General features: G+C 47.0%; 1 protein-coding gene across 3 annotated transcripts in view; it reads left to right on the forward strand.

Annotated features, from left to right (window-relative positions):
• Positions 1-23,498, forward strand: part of LOC121555036 (proteasome activator complex subunit 4B) — an 87,447-nt gene that overhangs the window by 23,425 nt on the left and 40,524 nt on the right. For all 3 annotated transcript variants that reach the window (XM_041868921.1, XM_041868841.1, XM_041868992.1), the window contains 17 exons: positions 3,398-3,442; positions 6,854-7,003; positions 7,524-7,587; positions 7,824-7,898; positions 10,514-10,636; positions 10,975-11,067; positions 14,134-14,399; positions 14,823-15,009; positions 15,175-15,329; positions 16,015-16,165; positions 16,339-16,507; positions 16,715-16,782; positions 17,978-18,193; positions 22,296-22,453; positions 22,921-23,016; positions 23,138-23,193; positions 23,410-23,466. In XM_041868921.1, the coding sequence (XP_041724855.1) occupies positions 3,398-3,442; positions 6,854-7,003; positions 7,524-7,587; positions 7,824-7,898; positions 10,514-10,636; positions 10,975-11,067; positions 14,134-14,399; positions 14,823-15,009; positions 15,175-15,329; positions 16,015-16,165; positions 16,339-16,507; positions 16,715-16,782; positions 17,978-18,193; positions 22,296-22,453; positions 22,921-23,016; positions 23,138-23,193; positions 23,410-23,466 (2,129 nt within the window). The remainder of the gene's footprint in view (positions 1-3,397; positions 3,443-6,853; positions 7,004-7,523; positions 7,588-7,823; positions 7,899-10,513; positions 10,637-10,974; positions 11,068-14,133; positions 14,400-14,822; positions 15,010-15,174; positions 15,330-16,014; positions 16,166-16,338; positions 16,508-16,714; positions 16,783-17,977; positions 18,194-22,295; positions 22,454-22,920; positions 23,017-23,137; positions 23,194-23,409; positions 23,467-23,498) is intronic.

The raw sequence follows: 23,498 nt of genomic DNA on the forward strand, positions 1-23,498 counted from the left end.
TCAATTGTGCATCTGTAAAAGTTTGTGAGGGTTTTAGGTGCCAAGCCAAATTTCTTCAGCCTCCTGAGGTTGAAGAGGCTCTGTTGAATGGGTGGACCATTTCAGTTTGTCGGTGATGTGTACGCCAAGGATCTTGAAGCTTTCCACCTTCTCCACTGCGGTCCCGTCGATGTGGATAGGGGGGTGCACCCTCTGCTGTTTCCTGAAGTCCATGATCATCTGTTTTGTTGATGTTGAGTGAGAGGTTATTTTCCTGGCACCACACTCCCAGAGCCCTCACCTCCTCCCTGTAGGCGGTCTTGTCATTGTTGGTAATCAAGCCTACTATTGTTGTGTCGTCTGCAAACTTGATGATTGAGTTGGAGGCGTGCTTGGCCACGCAGTCATGGGTGAACAGGGAGTACAGGAGGGGGCTGAGCATGCACCCTTGTGGGGCCCCAGTGTTGAGGATCAGCGAAGTGGAGATGTTGTTTCCTACCTTCACCACCTGGGGGCGGCCCATCAGGAAGTCCAGGACCCAGTTGCACAGGGCGGGGTTCAGACCCAGGGCCTCGAGCTTGATGATGAGCTTGGAGGGTACTATGGTGTTGAATGCTAAGCTATAGTCAACAAACAGCATTCTTACATAGGTATTCCTCTTGTCCAGATTAGATTGTGCAGTGTGATGGTGATTGCATCGTCTGTGGATCTATTGGGGCGGTAAGCAAATTGAAGTGGGTCTAGGGTGACAGGTAAGGTAGAGGTGATATGATCCTTGACTAGTCTCTCAAAGCACTTTATGATGACAGAGGTGAGTGCTACAGGGCGATAGTCATTTAGTTCAGTTACCTTTGCTTTCTTGGGTCCAGGAACAATGGTGGCCATCTTGAAGCATGTGGGAACAGCAGACTGGGAAAGGGAGAGATTGAATATGTCCATAAACACACCAGCCAGCTGGTCTGCACATGCTCTGAGGACGCGGCTAGGGATGCCGTCTGGGCCGGCAGCCTTGCGGGGGTTAACATGCTTAAATGTCTTAATCACGTCGGCCACTGAGAAGGAGAGGCCACAGTCCTTGTTAGTGGGCCTCGTCAGTGGCACTGTGTTATCCTCAAAGCAGGCGAAGAAGGTGTTTAGCTTGTCTGGAAGCGAGACGTCGGTGTCGGCGACGTGGCTGGTTTTCCTTTTGTAGTCCGTGATTGTCTGTAGACCCTGCCACATACGTCTCGTGTCTGAGCCGTTGAATTGCGACTCCACTTTGTCTATACTGATGCTTTGCCAGTTGAATTGCCTTGCGGAGTGAGTAGCTACACTGTTTGTATTCTGCCATATTCCCAGTCACCTTGCCATGGTTGCATGCGGTGGTTCGCGCTTTCAGATTGGCACGAATGCTGCCATCTATCCACGGTTTCTGGTTAGGCTAGGTTTTAATAGTCACAGTGGGCACAACATCACCTATACACTTCCTGGTAAACTCAGTCACCGTTTCAGTGTATTCGTCTAAATTATTTTCGGAAGCTACCCGGAACATATCCCAGTCCGCGTGATTAAAACAATCTAGAAGTGTGGATTCCGATTGGTCAGACCAGCGTTGAATAGTCCTTAGCACGGGTATTTCTTGTTTGAGTTTCTGCCTATAGGAAGGGAGGAGCAAAATGGAATCGTGGTCAGATTTGCCGAAAGGAGGGCGGGAGAGGGCCTTATAACCATCCCGGAAGTTCGAATAGCAATGGTCAAGGATTTTGGCAGCGCAAGTACAACAGTCAATATGTTGATAGAACTTCGGCAGCCTAGTCCTCAAATTTGCTTTGTTAAAATCCCTGGCTACAATAAATGCAGTCTCAGGATATGTGGTTTCCAGTTTGCATAAAGTCCAGTGAAGTTCTTTGAGGGCCGTCTTGGTATCGGCTTGAGGGGGGATATACACGGCCGTGACTATAACCGAGGAAAATTCTCTTGGGAGAATACGGACGGCATTTGATTGTGAGAAATTCTAGGTCGGGTGAACAAAAGGACTCGAGTTCCTGTATGTTACTACAATTACACCATGAGTCGGTAATCATGAAACACACACCTCCGCCCTTCTGCTTCCCGGAGAGAGATTTATTCCTGTCTGCGCGATGAACTGAGAACCCCTCTTGCTGGACCGATTTCGACAGAATATCCCAAGAGAGCCATGTTTCCGTGAAACAAAGTATGTTACAGGCCTTGATGTCTCTCTGGAAAGAAATCCTTGCCCGGAGTTCGTCGATCTTGTTCACCAAAGACTGAACATTAGCGAGTAGTATACTTGGGAGCGGTGGGTGGTGTGCGCGCCATCTAAGTCGAACCAGCAGGCCACTCCGAGTCCCTCTTCTCCGCCGGCGATGTTTTGGGTCAGCCGCTGGAATCAGTTCAGTTGCCCTGGGGAGAGCAAACAAAGGATCTGCTTCGGGAAAGTCGTATTCCTTGTCGTAATGCTGGTGAGTTACCGCCGCTCTGATATCCAATAGTTTTCCCCTGCTGTATGTAATGATACAAAACACTTTCTGAGCGAATAATGTAAAAAATAATACATAAAAAAACAAAATACTGCAAAGTTTCCTAAGAGCTTGTCGCGAGGCCGCCATCTTCGTCGGCGCCAGGTTGAACAGTCGATGACTTCTGTATGTTTCTGTAGTCCTGTTGTCATGCTATGCCAGTTTGTGTGTCCCTGATTTCCTTGCTGTTTCTATATACACACCTGGTCCTCACATCCCTTACTTTTGATCAGTGCTTGAGTTGAGCCGGTACAGACACTTGTCTTTCTACTGCTTGATTACAGACACCTCGTTCAAAATACTTGCTCTAAAATATGAACACTGCTGTAAACTTAAAATGAGCACCACACCTGAAGTGAGTAACCAAGCCAGCACCTTTGTCATTACATTTCAGGCACCGCTTTTGATGAGCATGTACTATACGTGGAATTTCAATGAGAGTGATTTGGCTGTACCTGCATGCAGTCAGTCAGCCTCATCCTAATTGCATTGGGGTGTTCAGTGTGCTCATTCTCTCAATAACAGACACCTTAGCCACCTCTGTCTGTTCTGATGTCTCAACCTCCTCTCTCTCTCTCTCTCCCTCTCTCTCTCTCTCTCTCTTCTCTCTCTTCTCTCTCTTCTCTCTCTCTCTCTCTCTCTCTCTCTCTCTCTCTCTCTCTCTCTCTCTCTCTCTCTCTCTCTCTCTCTCTCTCTCTCTCTCTCTCTCTCTCTCTCTCTCTCTCTCTCTCTCTCTCTCTCTCTCTCTCTCTCTCTCTCTCTCTCTCTCTCTCTCTCTCTCTCTCTCTCTCTCTCTCTCTCTCTCTCTCTCTCTCTCTCTCTCTCTCTCTCTCTCTCTCTCTCTCTCTCTCTCTCTCTCTCTCTCTCTCTCTCTCTCTCTCTCTCTCTCTCCCCCCCAGCTCGGTTGAAAACGTTCTGAAGACACTTGTGAAAAGCTGCAGACCGTAAGTATATATTTTTAAACCCCTATATGAGATATACTGTGTGTTTTTTTATGAATTCTGTTGCTGAGCTCATGGTTGCATTTACTCTTCAGACACTTGTGGTAAACACTAACACAGGACAATCATCTGAAGAGTTATTGTATCATTGTAAGAGGTTGCTTACAACATGACCTGTTATCCATTTATTCTTACTTCAGCACTCCTGCCATTGAATGATAGACCTGGAGTAGAGATGCAAACCAAGGCTCTGAATTCAATAAGGGACATTCTATGAAACTGAACTGTCAGGAAGAAACTTAGCCTAGGCCTACTGACTGACAATTTGTCAAAATGATGCTAGCTAGTTCCATCCCTGGATGCTAAGCAAGAATATGTTCTGATATACAGTGCTATGAAAAAGTATTTGCCCCCTTTCTAATTTTCGCTACTTTTGCATATTTGTGATACTGAATGTTATCAGATCTTCAACCAAAACCTAACATTAGATAAAGGGAATATAAGTGAACAAATAACACAACAATTACATATTTATTTCATAAACAATGTTATGCAACACCCAATACCCCTGTGTGAAAAAGTAATTGCCCCCTTACTCTCAATAACTGGTTGTGCCACCTTTAGCTGCAATGACTCCAACCAAATGCTTCTTGTAGTTGTTGATCAGTCTCACGTCGCTGTGGAGGAATTTTGGCCCACTCTTCCATGCAGAACTGCTTTAACTCAGTGACGTGTGGGTTTTCAAGCATGAACTGCTTGTTTCAAGTCCTGCCACATCTCAATTGGGATTAGGTCTGGACTTTGACTAGGCCATTCCAAAACTTCCAATTTGTTGCTTTTTAGCAATTTTCATGTAGACTTGATTGTGTGTTTTGGATCATTGTCTTGCTGCATGACCCAGCTGCGCTTCAGCTTCAGCTCACAGACGGATGGTCTGACATTCTCCTGTAGAATTCTCTGATACAGAGCAGAATTCATTGTTCCTTCTATTAAGGCAAGTCGTCCAGGTCCTGAGGCAGCAAAGCATCCCCAAACCATCACACCACCACCACCATGCTTGACCTTTGGTATGATGTTCTTACTGTGGAATGCAGTGTTTGGTTTTCGCCAGGCATAATGGGACCCACCTCGTCCAAAAGGTTGACTCAAGTTTGCCAAAAAGCACCTGGATGATCATCAAGACTCTTGGAAGAACGTTCTATGGACAGATGATTCAAAAGTATAACTTTTTGGTCGACATGGTTCCAGACTCCATCACACACTCCTTTCACACCACAGCAAAACTAGCACATCACTCATTAGCAGGGCATTGTAACCGCTAACAGGCTGCGTGGCAGAGTTTTGTGTGTGTGCACATGTCAATAAGCTTATTCACTCAGTTGAGTCCCTGAGTTGCTTGCTACTGTAGCAACTGAGACTTAATCGTATTAGCCAATCTAATTCTGGCCTGGTAGAGTTTCCTGTTACTGTGAGCAGAAGTAGGGACAGAAAGCGAGGTGGAGGACAGAGGGAGCCCTTTGGGGCCAGGAGTACTCAGCAGCAGAGAAGTAGGGACCGAGGGAGAGGTGGAGGAGAGGGAGAGGGAGAGAGAGTGCTTTGGGGCCAGGAGTACTCAGCAGCAGAGAAGTAGGGACCGAGGGAGAGGTGGAGGAGAGAGAGAGAGAGAGAGCGCTTTGGGGCCAGGAGTACTCAGCAGCAGAGATGAAGGGACCGAGGTAGAGGAGAGAGAGAGAGAGCGCTTTGGGGCCAGGAGTACTCAGCAGCAGAGATGTAGGGACCGAGGTAGAGGAGTGAGAGAGAGAGCGCTTTGGGGCCAGGAGTACTCAGCAGCAGAGATGTAGGGACCGAGGTAGAGGAGAGAGAGAGAGAGTGCTTTGGGGCCAGGAGTACTCAGCAGCAGAGATGTAGGGACCGAGGGAGAGGTGGAGGAGAGAGAGAGAGAGAGAGAGAGAGAGAGCGCTTTGGGGCCAGGAGTACTCAGCAGCAGAGATGTAGGGACCGAGGGAGAGGAGAGAGAGAGCGCTTTGGGGCCAGGAGTACTCAGCAGCAGAGATGTAGGGACCGAGGTAGAGGAGAGAGAGAGAGAGCGCTTTGGGGCCAGGAGTACTCAGCAGCAGAGATGTAGGGACCGAGGTAGAGGAGAGAGAGAGAGAGCGCTTTGGGGCCAGGAGTACTCAGCAGCAGAGATGTAGGGACCGAGGTAGAGGAGAGAGAGAGAGAGCGCTTTGGGGCCAGGAGTACTCAGCAGCAGAGATGTAGGGACCGAGGTAGAGGAGAGAGAGAGAGAGCGCTTTGGGGCCAGGAGTACTCAGCAGCAGAGCGGCCTGTTAAGAAGTTGAATGAAAATCAATTGCAACTGCAAAGCTATGGGAAGGACATGAGAAGGGAATGGGATAGTAGTACATGTTATTATTTGGGGTATTCCGGCCATTCAATTGAATTGGAATGTGTAGGTAGAAAGAACTGGAGTTGTTGGCCTATAGCTCGTTTTAAGCCCTGCAAAACTGCTCTTCTGCGTTCAAAGTGCTGTTGCTGTTATGTGTTCACACAACTGCTCATTATCTGATTACATTAGCTAAACTGATGCTGTTTTATATCAGGAAACTCCAACTTAACTGCCATTGTTTCATATACACATTTTATTTGATGCCATTGCCATATCAGCAAGAATATAAATAAATACAGGCCTTTATGATGGCACAATAAATACAGGCCTTTATGATGGCACTATAAATACAGGCCTTTATGATGGCACTATAAATACAGGCCTTTATGATGGCACTATAAACACAGGCCTTTATGATGGCACTATAAACACAGGCCTTTATGATGGCACTATAAACACAGGCCTTTATGATGGCACTATAAACACAGGCCTTTATGATGGCACTATAAATACAGGCCTTTATGATGGCACTATAAACACAGGCCTTTATGATGGCACTATAAATACAGGCCTTTATGATGGAACTATAAACACAGGCCTTTATGATGGCACTATAAATACAGGCCTTTATGATGGAACTATAAATACAGGCCTTTATGATGGCACTATAAACACAGGCCTTTATGATGGCACTATAAATACAGGCCTTTATGATGGAACTATAAACACAGGCCTTTATGATGGCACTATAAATACAGGCCTTTGTGATGGCACTATAAATACAGGCCTTTATGATGGAACTATAAACACAGGCCTTTGTGATGGCACTATAAATACAGGCCTTTGTGATGGCACTATAAACACAGGCCTTTATGATGGCACTATAAATACAGGCCTTTATGATGGAACTATAAACACAGGCCTTTATGATGGCACTATAAATACAGGCCTTTATGATGGAACTATAAATACAGGCCTTTATGATGGTACTATAAATGCATATTAAGATATTTAATTTTATTCTTTAGGTATTTCCCGGAGTCGGCCACCCAGGAGATGTTGGAGGAGTGGCGTCCACTGCTCTGTCCATTTGATGTGACCATGCAGAGAGCTATAGGATACTTTGAGCTCTTCCTCCCCACCACCCTTCCCCCAGAGCTGCACCACAAGGGCTTCAAGTGAGAACACACACCTCTTGTTTTTCAGAAATCCCAGTCGGAGGATTCCCTCCCAACTTATTCCCTTCTGATTACAGGAACGTTTTCGGAATATTTAAACCTTACGACATCCCAAAACTTGGATTTAAATGACCATTTCAATGTTACCCCAGCACAAAATGTTATTCTCTAATAAAAGGCCAAATATGAACACTGTGTAAATGCCACAGTTATGAGATGTATTGTGTGTGTGTGCAGTATGCTTCAGTTATGAGATGTATTGTGTGTGTGCAGTATGCTTCAGTTATGAGATGTATTGTGTATGCAGTATGCTTCAGTTATGAGATGTATTGTGTGTGTGTGTGTGCAGTATGCTTCAGTTATGAGATGTATTGTGTGTGTGTGCAGTATGCTTCAGTTATGAGATGTATTGTGTGTGTGTGTGTGTGTGTGTGTGCAGTATGCTTCAGTTATGAGATGTATTGTGTGTGTGTGTGCAGTATGCTTCAGTATGTATGACAGTTTGTTTTATGATCACCAGGTTGTGGTTTGATGAGCTCATCAGCTTGTGGGTGGCAGTACAGAACCTTCCAGGTTGGGAAGTGGTAAGTTGGACAACATTCACTTGATTGACATACTGATGTGTGTGTGTGGTGGTACTAGCCTGGTTCCAGATCTGTTTGTGCTGTCTTGACAAGTTGGCAAGACTGCACAAACAGATCTGGAACCAGGCTATTGTAGGACAGTTTCCAACATTCCTATTGATAGAGACAGAACTTTTAACTCTTCGCTAGATATTCTTCAATTAAAGTTTTCCTTATTCATTTGTTTTTTTCCCCAGCATCTTGTCAACCTGTTTGCCCGCTTGGCCAACGACAACATTGGCTACATTGACTGGGACCCTTATATACCCAAGGTATGGACACTCCTCCATCAATATCATTTGTCTAGCTGTGCCTATAGAACCACCCCATGGGTCTCTTCTAGCAGGTCCCAGGTCACTCCCTACCCCTATTCCCTTGGCCTTAACACTGATGTTTACTGATCTGTAAGCAATATAGATCTGCATAACATTGAAGGGCCAGTTGAAGGGTTAGGGCCAAGGGGAAGGGCTAGTGAGCCAGTTGAAGGGTTAGTGCCAAAGGGGAAGGGCTAGTGAGCCAGTTGAAGGGTTAGTGCCAAGGGGAAGGGCTAGTGAGCCAGTTGAAGGGGAAGGGCTAGTGAGCCAGTTGAAGGGTTAGTGCCAAGGGGAAGGGCTAGTGAGCCAGTTGAAGGGTTAGGGCCAAGGGGAAGGGCTAGTGAGCCAGTTGAAGGGTTAGGGCCAAGGGGAAGGGCTAGTGAGCCAGTTGAAGGGGAAGGGCTAGTGAGCCAGTTGAAGGGTTAGTGCCAAGGGGAAGGGCTAGTGAGCCAGTTGAAGGGTTAGGGCCAAGGGGAAGGGCTAGTGAGCCAGTTGAAGGGTTAGGGCCAAGGGGAAGGGCTAGTGAGCCAGTTGAAGGGTTAGGGCCAAGGGGAAGGGCTAGTGAGCCAGTTGAAGGGTTAGGGCCAAGGGGAAGGGCTAGTGAGCCAGTTGAAGGGTTAGGGCCAAGGGGAAGGGCTAGTGAGCCAGTTGAAGGGTTAGGGCCAAGGGGAAGGGCTAGTGAGCCAGTTGAAGGGATTAGTGCCAAGGGGAAGGCCTAGTGAGCCAGTTGAAGGATTAGGGCCAAGGGGAAGGGCTAGTGAGCCAGTTGAAGGGGAAGGGCTAGTGAGCCAGTTGAAGGGTTAGGGCCAAGGGGAAGGGCTAGTGAGCCAGTTGAAGGGTTAGGGCCAAGGGGAAGGGTTAGTGAGCCAGTTGAAGGGGAAGGGCTAGTGAGCCAGTTGAAGGGTTAGGGCCAAGGGGAAGGGCTAGTGAGCCAGTTGAAGGGTTAGGGCCAAGGGGAAGGGCTAGTGAGCCAGTTGAAGGGTTAGGGCCAAGGGGAAGGGCTAGTGAGCCAGTTGAAGGGTTAGGGCCAAGGGGAAGGGCTAGTGAGCCAGTTGAAGGGTTAGGGCCAAGGGGAAGGGCTAGTGAGCCAGTTGAAGGGTTAGGGCCAAGGGGAAGGGCTAGTGAGCCAGTTGAAGGGTTAGGGCCAAGGGGAAGGGCTAGTGAGCCAGTTGAAGGGTTAGTGCCAAGGGGAAGGGCTAGTGAGCCAGTTGAAGGGTTAGGGCCAAGGGGAAGGGCTAGTGAGCCAGTTGAAGGGTTAGGGCCAAGGGGAAGGGCTAGTGAGCCAGTTGAAGGGTTAGTGCCAAGGGGAAGGGCTAGTGAGCCAGTTGAAGGGGAAGGGCTAGTGAGCCAGTTGAAGGGTTAGTGCCAAGGGGAAGGGCTAGTGAGCCAGTTGAAGGGTTAGGGCCAAGGGGAAGGGCTAGTGAGCCAGTTGAAGGGTTAGGGCCAAGGGGAAGGGCTAGTGAGCCAGTTGAAGGGTTAGGGCCAAGGGGAAGGGCTAGTGAGCCAGTTGAAGGGTTAGGGCCAAGGGGAAGGGCTAGTGAGCCAGTTGAAGGGTTAGGGCCAAGGGGAAGGGCTAGTGAGCCAGTTGAAGGATTAGTGCCAAGGGGAAGGCCTAGTGAGCCAGTTGAAGGATTAGGGCCAAGGGGAAGGGCTAGTGAGCCAGTTGAAGGGGAAGGGCTAGTGAGCCAGTTGAAGGGTTAGGGCCAAGGGGAAGGGTTAGTGAGCCAGTTGAAGGGGAAGGGCTAGTGAGCCAGTTGAAGGGTTAGGGCCAAGGGGAAGGGCTAGTGAGCCAGTTGAAGGGTTAGGGCCAAGGGGAAGGGCTAGTGAGCCAGTTGAAGGGTTAGGGCCAAGGGGAAGGGCTAGTGAGCCAGTCGAAGGGTTAGGGCCAAGGGGAAGGGCTAGTGAGCCAGTTGAAGGGTTAGGGCCAAGGGGAAGGGCTAGTGAGCCAGTTGAAGGGTTAGTGCCAAGGGGAAGGGCTAGTGAGCCAGTTGAAGGGTTAGGGCCAAGGGGAAGGGTTAGTGAGCCAGTTGAAGGGGAAGGGCTAGTGAGCCAGTTGAAGGGTTAGGGCCAAGGGGAAGGGCTAGTGAGCCAGTTGAAGGGTTAGGGCCAAGGAGAAGGGCTAGTGAGCCAGTTGAAGGGTTAGGGCCAAGGGGAAGGGCTAGTGAGCCAGTTAAAGGGTTAGGGCCAAGGGGAAGGGCTAGTGAGCCAGTTGGGAGTGTCAAGTGTTTTTGCAACATGCTGAAATCTTACCCCCGGCATTTGACCTGTGACCTTAGTTGTTGGTGTGCGTGTCATAGCAGACTAGACCAGACAGTCATTGAAAGTTCTGCCTGTTAGTGGCACTAACTACTGTATCACATTTCCCTGTTGGTCTTACTGGCTTGCGACATGTCTTTCAGCATGTTTTGATATGTTATTGGCTAACATGCCCTGATCTCAAATGTGATGTAATGCAATGGATCCCACAAAAATATGAAATCCTGTGATCAGAAAATGTAATTGGACAATGCATTCAATGACTAGACAATAAAGTATTCATCTTATTCACATGGATTGCTCCTTTTTGATTCCAGATCTTCACCAGAGTCCTGCGTAGTCTGAACCTCCCAGTGGGGACCAGTCAGATGCTGGTTCCCAGATACCTGACGAACGCCTACGACGTCGCACACGTGGTCCTCTGGGTCTCCGCTTTACTGGTCAGTCACTGTTCACAATCAGTGTGGCCCAATCAATGCTTTTTATAGCTCTTATCCAAGTTTATTTCAATGTTTTCATGTATAATTGACTGATGGAAATGAAGTAAATCATTTTTAGTGAGGGAAAAATACAATAATCCAACAATACCAGATCACAACACAGTAAAACCCCGAAATGAGGATAGTGCTGTTCTGTTGGAGACTGCTGTTCCGGTAGACTTCCAGTCATTGGGCTAATGCTAGTTAGCATTGGCTCACGATGGAATAATAGTTGTGTTAATGGAGTAGTACGTTTAGTTTTTCATGTTGTAAAGCATCTGTTGTTTCTGTGATTGCAGGGAGGCCCCAGTAAGCAAGCCCAGGCACAGCTCAGTGGCCTTTTCAACAGCATCACATCTTTCTTCCACCCATCCAACCATGGGCGATGGCTGGTGAGTCACTGCAACTCTCACTTCTACAATGTTTACCCAGACAGGCACCCCATTCCCCTAACAAACCTTTGGTTGCACTGTCATACCTGCATACTCAACCACAGTCAAAGCGACTAGCTCTCTGTCTGTCCCCAATAATCTGAACGTGCCCCACATTCCCCTTCTCCTTGCTCCAGAAGCCCAGGGGTTTGTGTACATAGCGTTCATGCAGAAATAATGACCAGATGACACGAAAGAGAGAGGCAGCTGCCAGCAGTGCTATAAAAGGTCAGCCATTATTTCCTAGAAACATTCCCCCTCCGTCATCAGACCAGAGCCTCAGGCTGCAAGCTGTCTTCACAGTCATACACAATCCTTTATTTATGGCAGAGGGACTCGGACCTTGGTTCAATTACCATTACAAATACTTAACCTGGGCTCCATTGAGCTTGCCTGACGCAATGGAACCAATAGAATAGTCACAAAAATGCACACCATGCTCATCCTGCACTCCAGGCAGGCTAAAGCAAACACTAAAAGTATTTGAACTTAGGTCTGGAGGTAGAGTTGTGACACCGTTTCTGGTAAACCCCAGCAACTCGTGAGATGTTCTCCTGATTCGTTTTCAGGTGTTAGTCTTATTGCAGTGTAGGTGAATGGAAACAGACAATCTCACGCTCTTGTGATCTGTGTCCAATATAAAAGTACCATGCATCCTGAGTCGGCTAAAGTAAGCTAGCAATGTACCTGTAATGTAATCATCATCACTATAGTGACGTAGAAAGACACAGGTCTTTTTTAGGATTAATAAAATGCCTTTGGCCAGCCACTGACATTCCCAACATCTGTCATTCTGTCACCCACTTAGGGAACTGGATCTGGGATGGAGATATTTCAGTCTTTATTGAGAATGTGTGGGTTCAACTCACCTGAGATAAACCTGTGCAAAATCAATAATTGACCTGAATCTATACTTAGAAAAGTTTCTGTGCAAGCCAGTCTCTCTATGCCCCTTCGCTAGCTGTTGGTTTAGGGGCGTGGGGAGGGGGACACAAGGTCCTGCTGTCCTGACAGGGAATTGGTTCTAAAGCCATGCTGTCCTGACAGGTTATTGGTTCTAAGGTCCTGCTCTCCTGACAAGGTCCTGCTGTCCTGACAGGTTATTGGTTCTAAGGTCCTGCTCTCCTGACAGGGTATTGGTTCTAAGGTCCTGCTGTCCTGACAGGGTATTGGTTCTAAGGTCCTGCTGTCCTGACAGGGTATTGGTTCTAAGGTCCTGCTGTCCTGACAGGGTATTGGTTCTAAGGTCCTGCTGTCCTGACAGGGTATTGGTTCTAAGGTCCTGCTGTCCTGACAGGGTATTGGTTCTAAGGTCCTGCTCTCCTGACAGGGTATTGGTTCTAAGGTCCTGCTGTCCTGACAGGGTATTGGTTCTAAGGTCCTGCTGTCCTGACAGGGTATTGGTTCTAAGGTCCTGCTGTCCTGACAGGGTATTGGTTCTAAGGTCCTGCTGTCCTGACAGGTTATTGGTTCTAAGGCCATGATGTCCTACAGGTTATTGGTTCTAAGGCCATGATGTGCTGACAGGGTATTGGTTCTAAGGTCCTGCTGTCCTGACAGGTTATTGGTTCTAAGGTCCTGCTCTCCTGACAGGGTATTGGTTCTAAGGTCCTGCTCTCCTGACAGGGTATTGGTTCTAAGGTCCTGCTGTCCTGACAGGGTATTGGTTCTAAGGTCCTGCTGTCCTGACAGGGTATTGGTTCTAAGGTCCTGCTGTCCTGACAGGTTATTGGTTCTAAGGCCATGATGTCCTACAGGTTATTGGTTCTAAGGCCATGATGTGCTGACAGGGTATTGGTTCTAAGGCCATGATGTCCTACAGGTTATTGGTTCTAAGGCCATGATGTGCTGACACGGTATTGGTTCTAAGGGCATGATGTTCTCAATTTCAGATTACTTACTGAAATGAAATGGAGTTTACCTCAACCCTGGAAGGCACGCTATCACCACACTGTCTGACACCCCTGTGTCACGTAGCTGTCTGTTTTCATGTCCTCATATCTGCCTCCCGGCCAGCTTCTCTCTAACCCGGTCTCCGTCTCTCTGTCCTCACACCTGTCTCTCTGTCCTCACACCTGTCTCTCTGTCTTCATGTCCTCACACCTGTCTCTCTGTCTTCATGTCCTGGTACCTGTCTTCATGTCCCGATTCCTGTCTCTCTGTCTTCATGTCCTCATACCTGTCTCTCTGTCCTCATGTCCCGGTACCTGTCTCTCTGTCTGCATGTCCTGGTACCTGTCTCTCTGTCTTCATGTCCTGGTACCTGTCTCTCTGTCTTCATGTCCTGGTACCTGTCTCTCTGTCTTCATGTCTTGGTACCTGTCTCTCTGTCTTCATGTCCTGGTACCTGTCTCTGTCTTCATGTCCTGGTACCTGTCTCTGTCTTCATGTCCTGGTACCTGTCTCTCTGTCTTCATGTCCTGGTACCTATCTCTCTGTCTTCATGTCCTGGTACCTGTCTCTCTGTCTTCATGTCCTGGTACCTATCTCTCTGTCTTCATGTCCTGGTACCTGTCTCTCTGTCTGCATGTCCTGGTACCTGTCTCTCTGTCTGCATGTCCTGGTACCTGTCTCTCTGTCTTCATGTCCTGGTACCTGTCTCTGTCTTCATGTCCTGGTACCTGTCTCTCTGTCTGTATGTCCTGGTACCTGTCTCTGTCTTCATGTCTTGGTACCTGTCTCTCTGTCTTCATGTCTTGGTACCTGTCTCTCTGTCTTCATGTCCTGGTACCTGTCTCTCTGTCTTCATGTCCTGGTACCTGTCTCTCTGTCTTCATGTCCTGGTACCTGTCTCTCTGTCTTCATGTCCTGGTACCTGTCTCTCTGTCTTCATGTCCTGGTACCTGTCTCTCTGTCTTCATGTCTTGGTACCTGTCTCTCTGTCTTCATGTCCTGGTACCTGTCTCTCTGTCTTCATGTCCTGGTACCTGTCTCTCTGTCTTCATGTCCTGGTACCTGTCTCTCTGTATTCATGTCCTGGTACCTGTCTCTGTCTTCATGTCCTGGTACCTGTCTCTCTGTCCCCAGATGAAGTTGATGAAGCTGCTGCAGCGCCTCCCGGCTAGTGTGGTGCGACGGCTCCACCGGGAGCGCTACCGGAAGCCCACGTGGCTCACTCCGGTACCGGACAGCCACAAGTTGACGGAGGCGGACATCACGGCGTTCGTGGAGAGTATGATGCAGCCGGTGCTGCTGGCCATGTTCAGTAAGACGGGCAGTCTGGACGCTGCTCAGGCCCTGCAGAACCTGGCCCTCATGAGGCCTGAACTGGTAATACCACCAGTGCTGGAGAAGTGAGTGAAATCAAGCTTGTCAGTCAGAAGGGAATGGGCAGTGTTTCCTCTACCGTTGTGTAAGGGCTGGGCGATATAGCCAGAATATCATATCACAATATTTTTCTAATTTGACTGTATGGTGGTATTTTATGTTTATATATAATACAAGTTGTAAATAATTTGTATGAGTAGTGAATGACCCTAGGATGGCAACAAGTGAATCCTAAGTGGTTTTAACAGGCTTTCTCCATGCTGATGGTTTTCTACCCAACCAAGCTAGGACAAACCTGACAGTAAAGTAGTCCAATTAGTAGAGCTTTTCATTTATTATATCGTTATTGACTGTATTGTAAAGATCCATACCGGCATGTGGATCCATACCGGTATACGTTAAGAGAGGATATGTGGCCCAGCACTAATTGATCTCGTCTTCCTCTGTAGAACCTACCCTGCTATGGAGACCCTGACAGAGCCCCACCAGCTGACTGCCACCCTGAGCTGCATGATCGGCGTGGCTCGCAGCCTGGTGTCTGGGGGCCAGCGCTTCCCCGAGGGGCCCACACACATGCTGCCCCTCCTCATGAGGGCTCTGCCCGGGGTTGACCCCAACGACTTCAGCAAGTGCATGGTGGGTAATAGAGTTCAGAGGAAAGAAGCTCTTGTAGGCCTCCTACACTGGGGTTGCTTGGGTACAGAGATTGTCATCAATTTGGAAGTTGTCTCTGTGTGTCTCTGTGTGTGTCTCTGTGTGTGTTTGTTGCAGGTCTAAGTGTGCTCTCCTTCCTTTCTGCAGATAACATTCCAATTCATTGCTACGTTTGTTACTCTTGTGCCTTTGGTGGACTGTTCCTCTGCTGTTCATGAAAGGAGCGACCTGACAGAGGTGGAGAGAGAGATGTGCTCAGCCTCTGCAGAGTTTGAGGACTTTGTTCTTCAGTTCATGGACAGGTATGAGAATGGAGAAGGAAGTCAATGCAGGACTCGGGTGTGTCTGTGTGCATGCAGACATTATCAGTGGAACAGCATAGTAGTAAACTGCCTGTGTGTGTGTCTGCGTGTGTGTGTGTGTGGGTCTGCTTCTGCGTGTGTGTGGGTCTGCTTCTGCGTGTGGGTCTGCTTCTGTGTGTGTGTGGGTCTGCGTGTGTGTGTGTGGGTCTGCTTCTGCGTGTGTGTGTGTGTGTGTGGGTCTGCTTCTACGTGTGTGTGGATCTGCGTGTGTGTGGGTCTGCGTGTGTGTGTGTGTGTGGGTCTGCTTCTACGTGTGTGTGGATCTGCGTGTGTGTGGGTCTGCTTCTGCATGTGTGTGTGGATCTGCGTGTGTGTGTGTGTGGGTCTGCTTCTGCGTGTGTGTGGATCTGGGTCTGCGTGTGTGGGTCTGCGTGTGTGTCTGGGTCTGCTTCTGCGTGTGTGTCTGGGTATGCTTCTGCGTGTGTGGGTCTGCGTGGGTGTGTGTGGGTCTGTGTGTGTGTGGGGTCTGCGTGTGTGTGTGTGGGGTCTGCGTGTGTGTGGGGTCTGCGTGTGTGTGTGTGGGTCTGCGTGTGTGTGGGGTCTGTGGGTCTTTGTGTGGGTCTGCGTGTGGGTGTGTGTGTGTGTGTGTGTGTCTGTGGGTCTGCGTGTGTGTGGGTCCCTCCAGGTGTTTTGCCCTGATAGACAGCAGTACTCTGGAGCAGACCAGAGAGGAGACGGAGACAGAGAAGATGACCCATCTGGAGAGCCTGGTGGAGCTGGGACTGTCTTCTACCTTCAACACCATCCTCACACAGTGCTCCATAGACATCTTCAAGGTAGGACAACTCACTGTACACCCACGTCTTTCTCACACACACAACTCACTGTACACCCACGTCTTTCTCACACACACAACTCACTGTACACCTGCGTTTTTCACACACACACGTACATACGTACATACATATGATTATGTGATTGTATCCTTTGGTTCATTTGTGTTGTTCAGGTGGCTCTGGAGAAGGTCTTCAACTTTGCCACCACCAACATCTTTGAGACTCGTGTGGCTGGCAGGATGGTGGCTGACATGTGCAGAGCAGCCTCCAAGGTTCACCCAGCACAGTCTCTGAAGCTTTTGGTACCACACTGCTGCAATGCCATAAACCAGCTCGCTGTCAGTAAGTGCTCACTAAGCAGGACGTGTGTTCTGGATGTGTTCTGTTGAAGTGGAGGGCTATAAAACCAATCTGGATGTGGTCTTGATTTCAGACTGTTGTGGATTTGATATGGAGTGGTTAGAGTTGGGGAGAAGTGGGAATCAATGGATCGTTGTTCTGAGTTGCTTTCTGAGTATCTCACTCTGTTTATTGGTTGTTGATTTCCAGATGAGGAGGTGTTGAGTGAGGAGGAACTGGATAAGGAGTTACTATGGAACCTTCAGCTACTGTCAGAGGTGAGGTCATCACCCTGCGTCCATACTGACTGAGACATTCTCTTGTTCCCTTCACCTGTCAGTAGACTAGACACCAAACAGGAAAACACCTCAAGTTGTCCCATAAGAAAGCTAATTTGTTTTCAAACGTTTTCCGTTCTGTGCCTTACTGAACAGAATGCGCCAAATACAACAGGTGTAGACATTACAGTGAAATGCTTACTTACAAGCCCTTAACCAACAATGCAGTTTTAATAAAAAAGTAAAATAAAAAAGTGTTAATTAAGAAATAAAAAATAAAATAAAGAGCAGCAGTAAAAAAAATAGCAGTAGGGAGGCTATATACAGGGGGTACCAGTACAGAGTCAATGTGAAATAACAGGAGGGAGGCTATATACAGGGGGTACCAGTACAGAGTCAATGTGAAATAACAGTAGGGAGGCTATATACAGGGGGGTACCGGTACAGTCAATGTGAAATAACAGTAGGGAGGCTATATACATGGGGTACCGGTACAGTCAATGTGAAATAACAGTAGGGAGGCTATATACAGGGGGGTACCGGTACAGTCAATGTGAAATAACAGTAGGGAGGCTATAAACAGGGGGGTACCGGTACAGTCAATGTGCAGGGGCACAGGTTAGTCAAGGTAATTGAGGTCATATGTACATGTGGGTAGAGTTAAAGTGACTATGCATAAATTGTAAACAGAGTAGCAGCAGTGTAAAAAAAAAGGGGGTGGGGGGGCAGTGCAAATAGTCCGGGTAGCCATGATTAGCTGTTCAGGAGTCTTATGGCTTGGGGGTAGAAGCTGTTGAGAAGCCTTTTGGACCTAGACTTGGCGCTCCGGTACCGTTTGCTGTGTGGTAGCAGAGAGAACAGTCTATGACTAGGGTGGCTTGAGTCTTTGACAATTTTTAGGGCCTTCCTCTGACACTGCCTGGTATAGAGGTCCTGGATGGCAGGAAGCTTGACCCCAGTGATGTACTGGGCCGTACGCACTACCCTCTGTAGTGCCTTGCGGTCGGAGGCCGAGCAGTTGCCATACCAGGCGGTGATGCAACCAGTCAGGATGCTCTCGATGGTGCAGCTGTATAACTTTTTGAGGATCTGAGGACCCATGCCAAATCTTTTCAGTCTCCTGAGGGACACAGGGGGGGTCTGTATGTTCTCTCCTAACCCTCCTTCCCTCCTGTTGTCTCCTTGTCCTCCCCAGGTGACTCGTGTGGACGGGGACAAAATCCTCCCCTACAGTACCCAGCTAGTTCAGATCCTGCAGCTGACCCTCCATCTGAAGTGTAAACAGGGCTACACCCTGGCCTGTAACCTGCTGCATCATATCCTGAGGTCTACAGCCCTCATCTACCCCACAGAGTACTGCAGTGTACCAGGAAGCTTTCAGCAGCCCACACAGGACTACCTGCCCATCAAGGTACGTACAGGATTGGAGGTACTAAGGTTGGTGGTAGGGGTATGTAGAGGTTGGTGGTAGGGGTAATCTCCATATCCTTGGCTTTCATTGGCTATATTGGCGGTTAAATCTACGTTGAGAGGGGCTGTTTCTATGGCGCTTAGAGGGAAAGACTCGTACACCATGAAAACAGGAACAAATTGTCTTCGGAGGGTGGATAGTGGAATTCGGTCTGTTAGCTATGTAAATGAATATATATATATATTTAGTCCTGTTTTGTATTCTGTGGATTTCATTTAGAAAAATACCATGTTTTCACTCACGAACCAGCAGCCACTAGTTAGCTTGTCAGTTGACGTTCGAAGTTAGCGCCACGAAGCAGCGCCACAGATTTCTATGGAGCAGTGACCACTTGTTGATCATGCCTGTGATTACATTTCATTCACTCTATACAGGCTAGATTCTCAGAGTAAATTGTCTAACTTTTGAACCATAAATATGGTAGAGACATGGGTTTTGGACTTGTTTTTCAGACGCAATTCTCTATTGAATGGACATGTTTTGTATAAACCTTGAATGAATGAATTAATCATTTTCTAGGTGAACACCCTAAAGTGTGTCAAAGGAACCAGACTAGTAGAGGGGTCCAGGGCATAACATGCCAGACAGTTACACAACTCTCCTCTATTTCTCCCTCTCTGGCTTCCCGCAGCCCTCCCCCTGTCCACTTAGTCAATGAGAAGGGCCCATAGTGATAGAGGGTACACCTCCTATCTTTGCCCATAGGAAGTCCCTTTACACGTTGAAATCCCTCCATGGTGCCACTCATGCTAAAACAGGATTTAGTGGCAAGTGCGCCTTCTATCCCTCTCTATGGAATGGCCTTGAGTGGCATCATATTATATCATCTCAGTAGAGGCATCATCTCCTTTTTCCCGAAGTGTGCACTTGTTCACTTCCCTTCATGGATTTGAAAGGAAATAACTGGTATATGGATACTCCCTGATGCCTAAATCAATCCAATGATTTTAAATGTGTAGGGAGTAGTGAAACGAGTGCACACTTCAGGAGGAAGGAGAGATTATTGGGACACAGCCCAGGGCAGCTCAATGGATCAAAGTTTCTATGGCACTAGATGATAAGGTGTCTTGTCTGTTGTTCTTAGGATTGGTCTCCATACTACAAGACAAGCAGGGCTTTGTGTGTGTGTGTGTGTGTGTGTGGGGGGGGGGGTTCTATGTGTGTGTACGTATTTATTTGTGTGCACCTGTGTGTGTGACGTACCGATTCAGCCTTTATATAGCACCATGTGCTTCCATCTTTAGGATTTGCCCCAAGGCCGAGCGTCGATGACGCGTTGATGCTGCTCTGGGTTGTTCACAGGTCCTTTATAGAGATCCTTGATGAAAACCTGCTCCAAAAATTAATAAAAAAGTTGCATGGCTGTGATAGGAGAAATCTGAGGATGGATCTACAACATTGTAGTTACTCCACAATACTAACCTAATTGACAAAGTGAAAAGAAGAAAGCCTGTACAAAAAAACATGTATCCTGTTTGCAATGAGGCACTAAAGTAAAACTGCAAAAAATGTGGCATATCAATTAACTTTTTGTCCTGAATACAAAGTGTTATGTTTGGGGCAAATCCAACACATTACTGAGTACCGCTCGTCATATTTTCAAGCATAGTGATGTCTGCATCATGTTATGGGTATGGTCGTCTTCGGCAAGGACTAGGGAGTTTTTTGGGGGGATAAATATAAATGCAATAAAGCTAAACATCAATAGAGCCCAGGCAACATCCTGGAGGAAAACCTGCTTCAGTCTGTTTTCCACCAGACACTGGGAGACTAATTCACCCTTCAGCAGGACAATACCATAAAACACAAGGCCAAATAAATAAATACTCTGGAGTTGCTTACCAAGACGATATTGAATGTTCCTGAGTGGCCTAGTTACCTTTTTTTACTTAAATCGGCTTTAAAATCTTAAAATGGCTGGCTAGCAATGATCAACAACGAACTTGACAGTGCTTGAATAATTTTTAAAAGAATGTGCAAATATTGTACAATCCAGGTGTGCAAAACTCTTAGATTTACCGAAAAAGACTCACCGCTGTAATTGCTTCCAAAGTTGATTCTAGCATGTATCGACTCCGGTTGAATACTTATTTAATCAAGATATTATAGTGTTTTATTTTTCATTAATCTTTAAAAAATGTTAGAATGTTTATTTTAGAGTATTTTGTGTAGGTTGTTGGAAGAAAATGAAAAATCCATTTTAATCCCAATTTGTAACACAACAAAATGTGGAAAAAGTCAAGGGGTGTGAGTACTTTCTGAAGGCACTGTAAGTATTGTGATAATATCCTATTGTAAGGTCCCTGGCAATTATATATATATATATATATATATATATATATATATATATATATATATATATATATATATATATATATATATATTCACAGTGAGGGAAATAAATATTTGATCCCCTGCTGATTTTGTACGTTTGCCCACTGACAAAAAAATTATCAGTCTATAATTTTAATGGTAGGTTTATTTGAACAGTGAGAGACAGAATAACAACAAAAAAATCCTGAAAAACACATGTCAAAAATGTTATAAATTTATTTGCATTTTAATGAGGGAAATAAGTATTTGACCCCTCTGCAAAACATGACTTAGTACTTGGTGGCAAAATCCTTGTTGGCAATCACAGAGGTCAGACGTTTCTTGTAGTTGGCCACCAGGTTTGCACACATCTCAGGAGGGATTTTGTCCCACTCCTCTTTGCAGATCTTCTCCATGTCATTAAGGTTTCGAGGCTGACGTTTGGCAACTCGAACCTTCAGCTCCCTCCACAGATTTTCTATGGGATTAAGGTCTGGAGACTGGCTAGGCCACTCCAGGACCTTAATGTGCTTCTTCTTGAGCCACTCCTTTGTTGCCTTGGGCGTGTGTTTTGGGTCATTGTCATGCTGGAATACCCATCCACGACCCATTTTCAATGCCCTGGCTGAGGGAAGGAGGTTCTCACCCAAGATTTGACGGTACATGGCCCTGTCCATCGTCCCTTTTGATACGGTGAAGTTGTCCTGTCCCCTTAGCAGAAAAACACCCCCAAAGCATAATGTTTCCACCTCCATGTTTGACGGTGGGGATGGTGTTCTTGGGGTCATAGGCATTCCTCCTCCAAACACGACGAGTTGAGTTGATGCCAAAGAGCTCCATTTTGGTCTCATCTGACCACAACCCTTTCACCCAGTTCTCCTCTGAATCATTCAGATGTTCATTGGCAAACTTTAGACGGGCATGTATATGTGCCTTCTTGAGCAGGGGGACCTTGCGGGCACTGCAGGATTTCAGTCCTTCACGGCGTAGTGTGTTACCAATTGTTTTCTTGGTGACTATGGTCCCAACTGCCTTAAGATCATTGACAAGATCCTCCCGTGTAGTTCTGGGCTGATTCCTCACCGTTCTCATGATCATTGCAACTCCACGAGGTGAGATCTTGCATGGAGCCCCAGGCCGAGGGAGATTGACAGTTATTTTGTGTTTCTTCCATTTACGAATAATCGCACCAACTGTTGTCACCTTCTCACCAAGCTGCTTGGCGTTGGTCTTGTAGCCCATTCCAGCCTTGTGTAGGTCTACAATCTTGTCCCTGACATCCTTGGAGAGCTCTTTGGTCTTGGCCATGGTGGATAGTTTGGAATCTGATTGATTGCTTCTGTGGACAGGTGTCTTTTATACAGGTAACAAGCTGAGATTAGCAGCACTCCCTTTAAGAATGTGCTCCTAATCTCAGCTCGTTACCTGTATAAAAGACACCTGGGAGCCAGAAATCTTTCTGATTGAGAGGGGGTCAAATACTTATTTCCCTCATTCAAATGCAAATCAATTTATTTTTACATGTGTTTTTCTGGATTTCTTTGTTGTTATTCTGTCTCTCACTGTTCAAATTAACCTACCATTAAAATTATAGACTGATCATTTCTTTGTCAGTGGGCAAACGTACAAAATCAGCAGGGGATCAAATACTTTTTTCCCTCATTGTATATATTTATATATTATATTATATTATTATATATTGATCTCAACCTTCTCTCCCTGTGTCCAGGACTGGGGTCGTCCGGGGGACCTGTGGAACCTGAACATCCAGTGGCACGTCCCCAGTGTGGAGGAGACCAGCTTTGTGTTCTACGTTCTAGACCTGATCCTACAGCCAGAGCTGCTGCGACTGCAGAGATACGCCCAGGGGGAACAGGACATGACCAGGTGAGGAGGGACAAACAAACTAACTGTCAGTAAGAACAGGGGGGAGAGGTTCCTATTCATCAGTTATCAAACAGAAGAAAACGGACTGAAACACGGGAAAGACTTCCTAAACTTGTCCAATAAGAAACACACATTTTTGTTTTCATTTGCGAAACGTTTTGCTACGATATGCCCTAATGAATAGTTACGACCCAGGGCATTGCCAGGTGAATGCACACTAAACAGACCACGACAGGTTAAGTGTGGAGTAGACGGGTGCAGGTGTAAGGATAGCATAACACTGCTCTACACTAATCCAATAACAAAGTAGTGCCCGGTTGTCCCAAGTGTGCTATTGTCTTGCTGACAAGTTTAGGTGGTTTACTCTGTTTCAAACGTTTTCTCCCCACTTAAGACAACCCAGTTCTGCTTTATCATGTGTAGTCAGTGTTGTGGACCCTGCATGTAATTGTAATCCCATCTTTCAGGGATGACGTCCTACAGAGTTTGTCCATCATACAGCACTGCCTTCTGGGAGCAGGAAGCCTGTTGCCCCCGCTGCAAGGAGAGCCCATCCCTAAACTGTGAGTAGTACACAGTCAAGCTTAATCAATCAAATGTATTTATAAAGCCCTTTTTACATCAATAATTGTCAGTGTTTTAACACAGTGTGTTTTATCTATAAAACCTCTCTTTCTCCATCAGGGTTACTAGCATGGTGAATCTGGGTGAGACCAACCTCTTCACAGGAATGTCCTATGGTGAGTTGTACTAATGTCCCTCAAATGAATGCTTTGGCTCATAGTCATTATTCTGAGGCCTTGGTAACAGACAAAATAGTCATTGAGCCTTCATAGTTTGCTGTAGCACTCACTTGTTGTGGTGACAGCAGTAACTATATGTTGATTTTCATTGTTCCAGAGAAATGTTTGCTTGCATGTTCTATAATGTAAAACCTAAACACTCTCCTCCTCCAGATGTGTCCAGAGAGAACTACAGAGATGCTATCTGTAGAGTGATGAGGCAGTTGCTACGTGAGTAGTATCCCCTCCCTCCTTCCTGTCTC

Source organism: Coregonus clupeaformis, chromosome 1, assembly GCF_020615455.1.
Source record: "Coregonus clupeaformis isolate EN_2021a chromosome 1, ASM2061545v1, whole genome shotgun sequence".
Taxonomy (NCBI): Eukaryota; Metazoa; Chordata; class Actinopteri; order Salmoniformes; family Salmonidae; genus Coregonus; species Coregonus clupeaformis.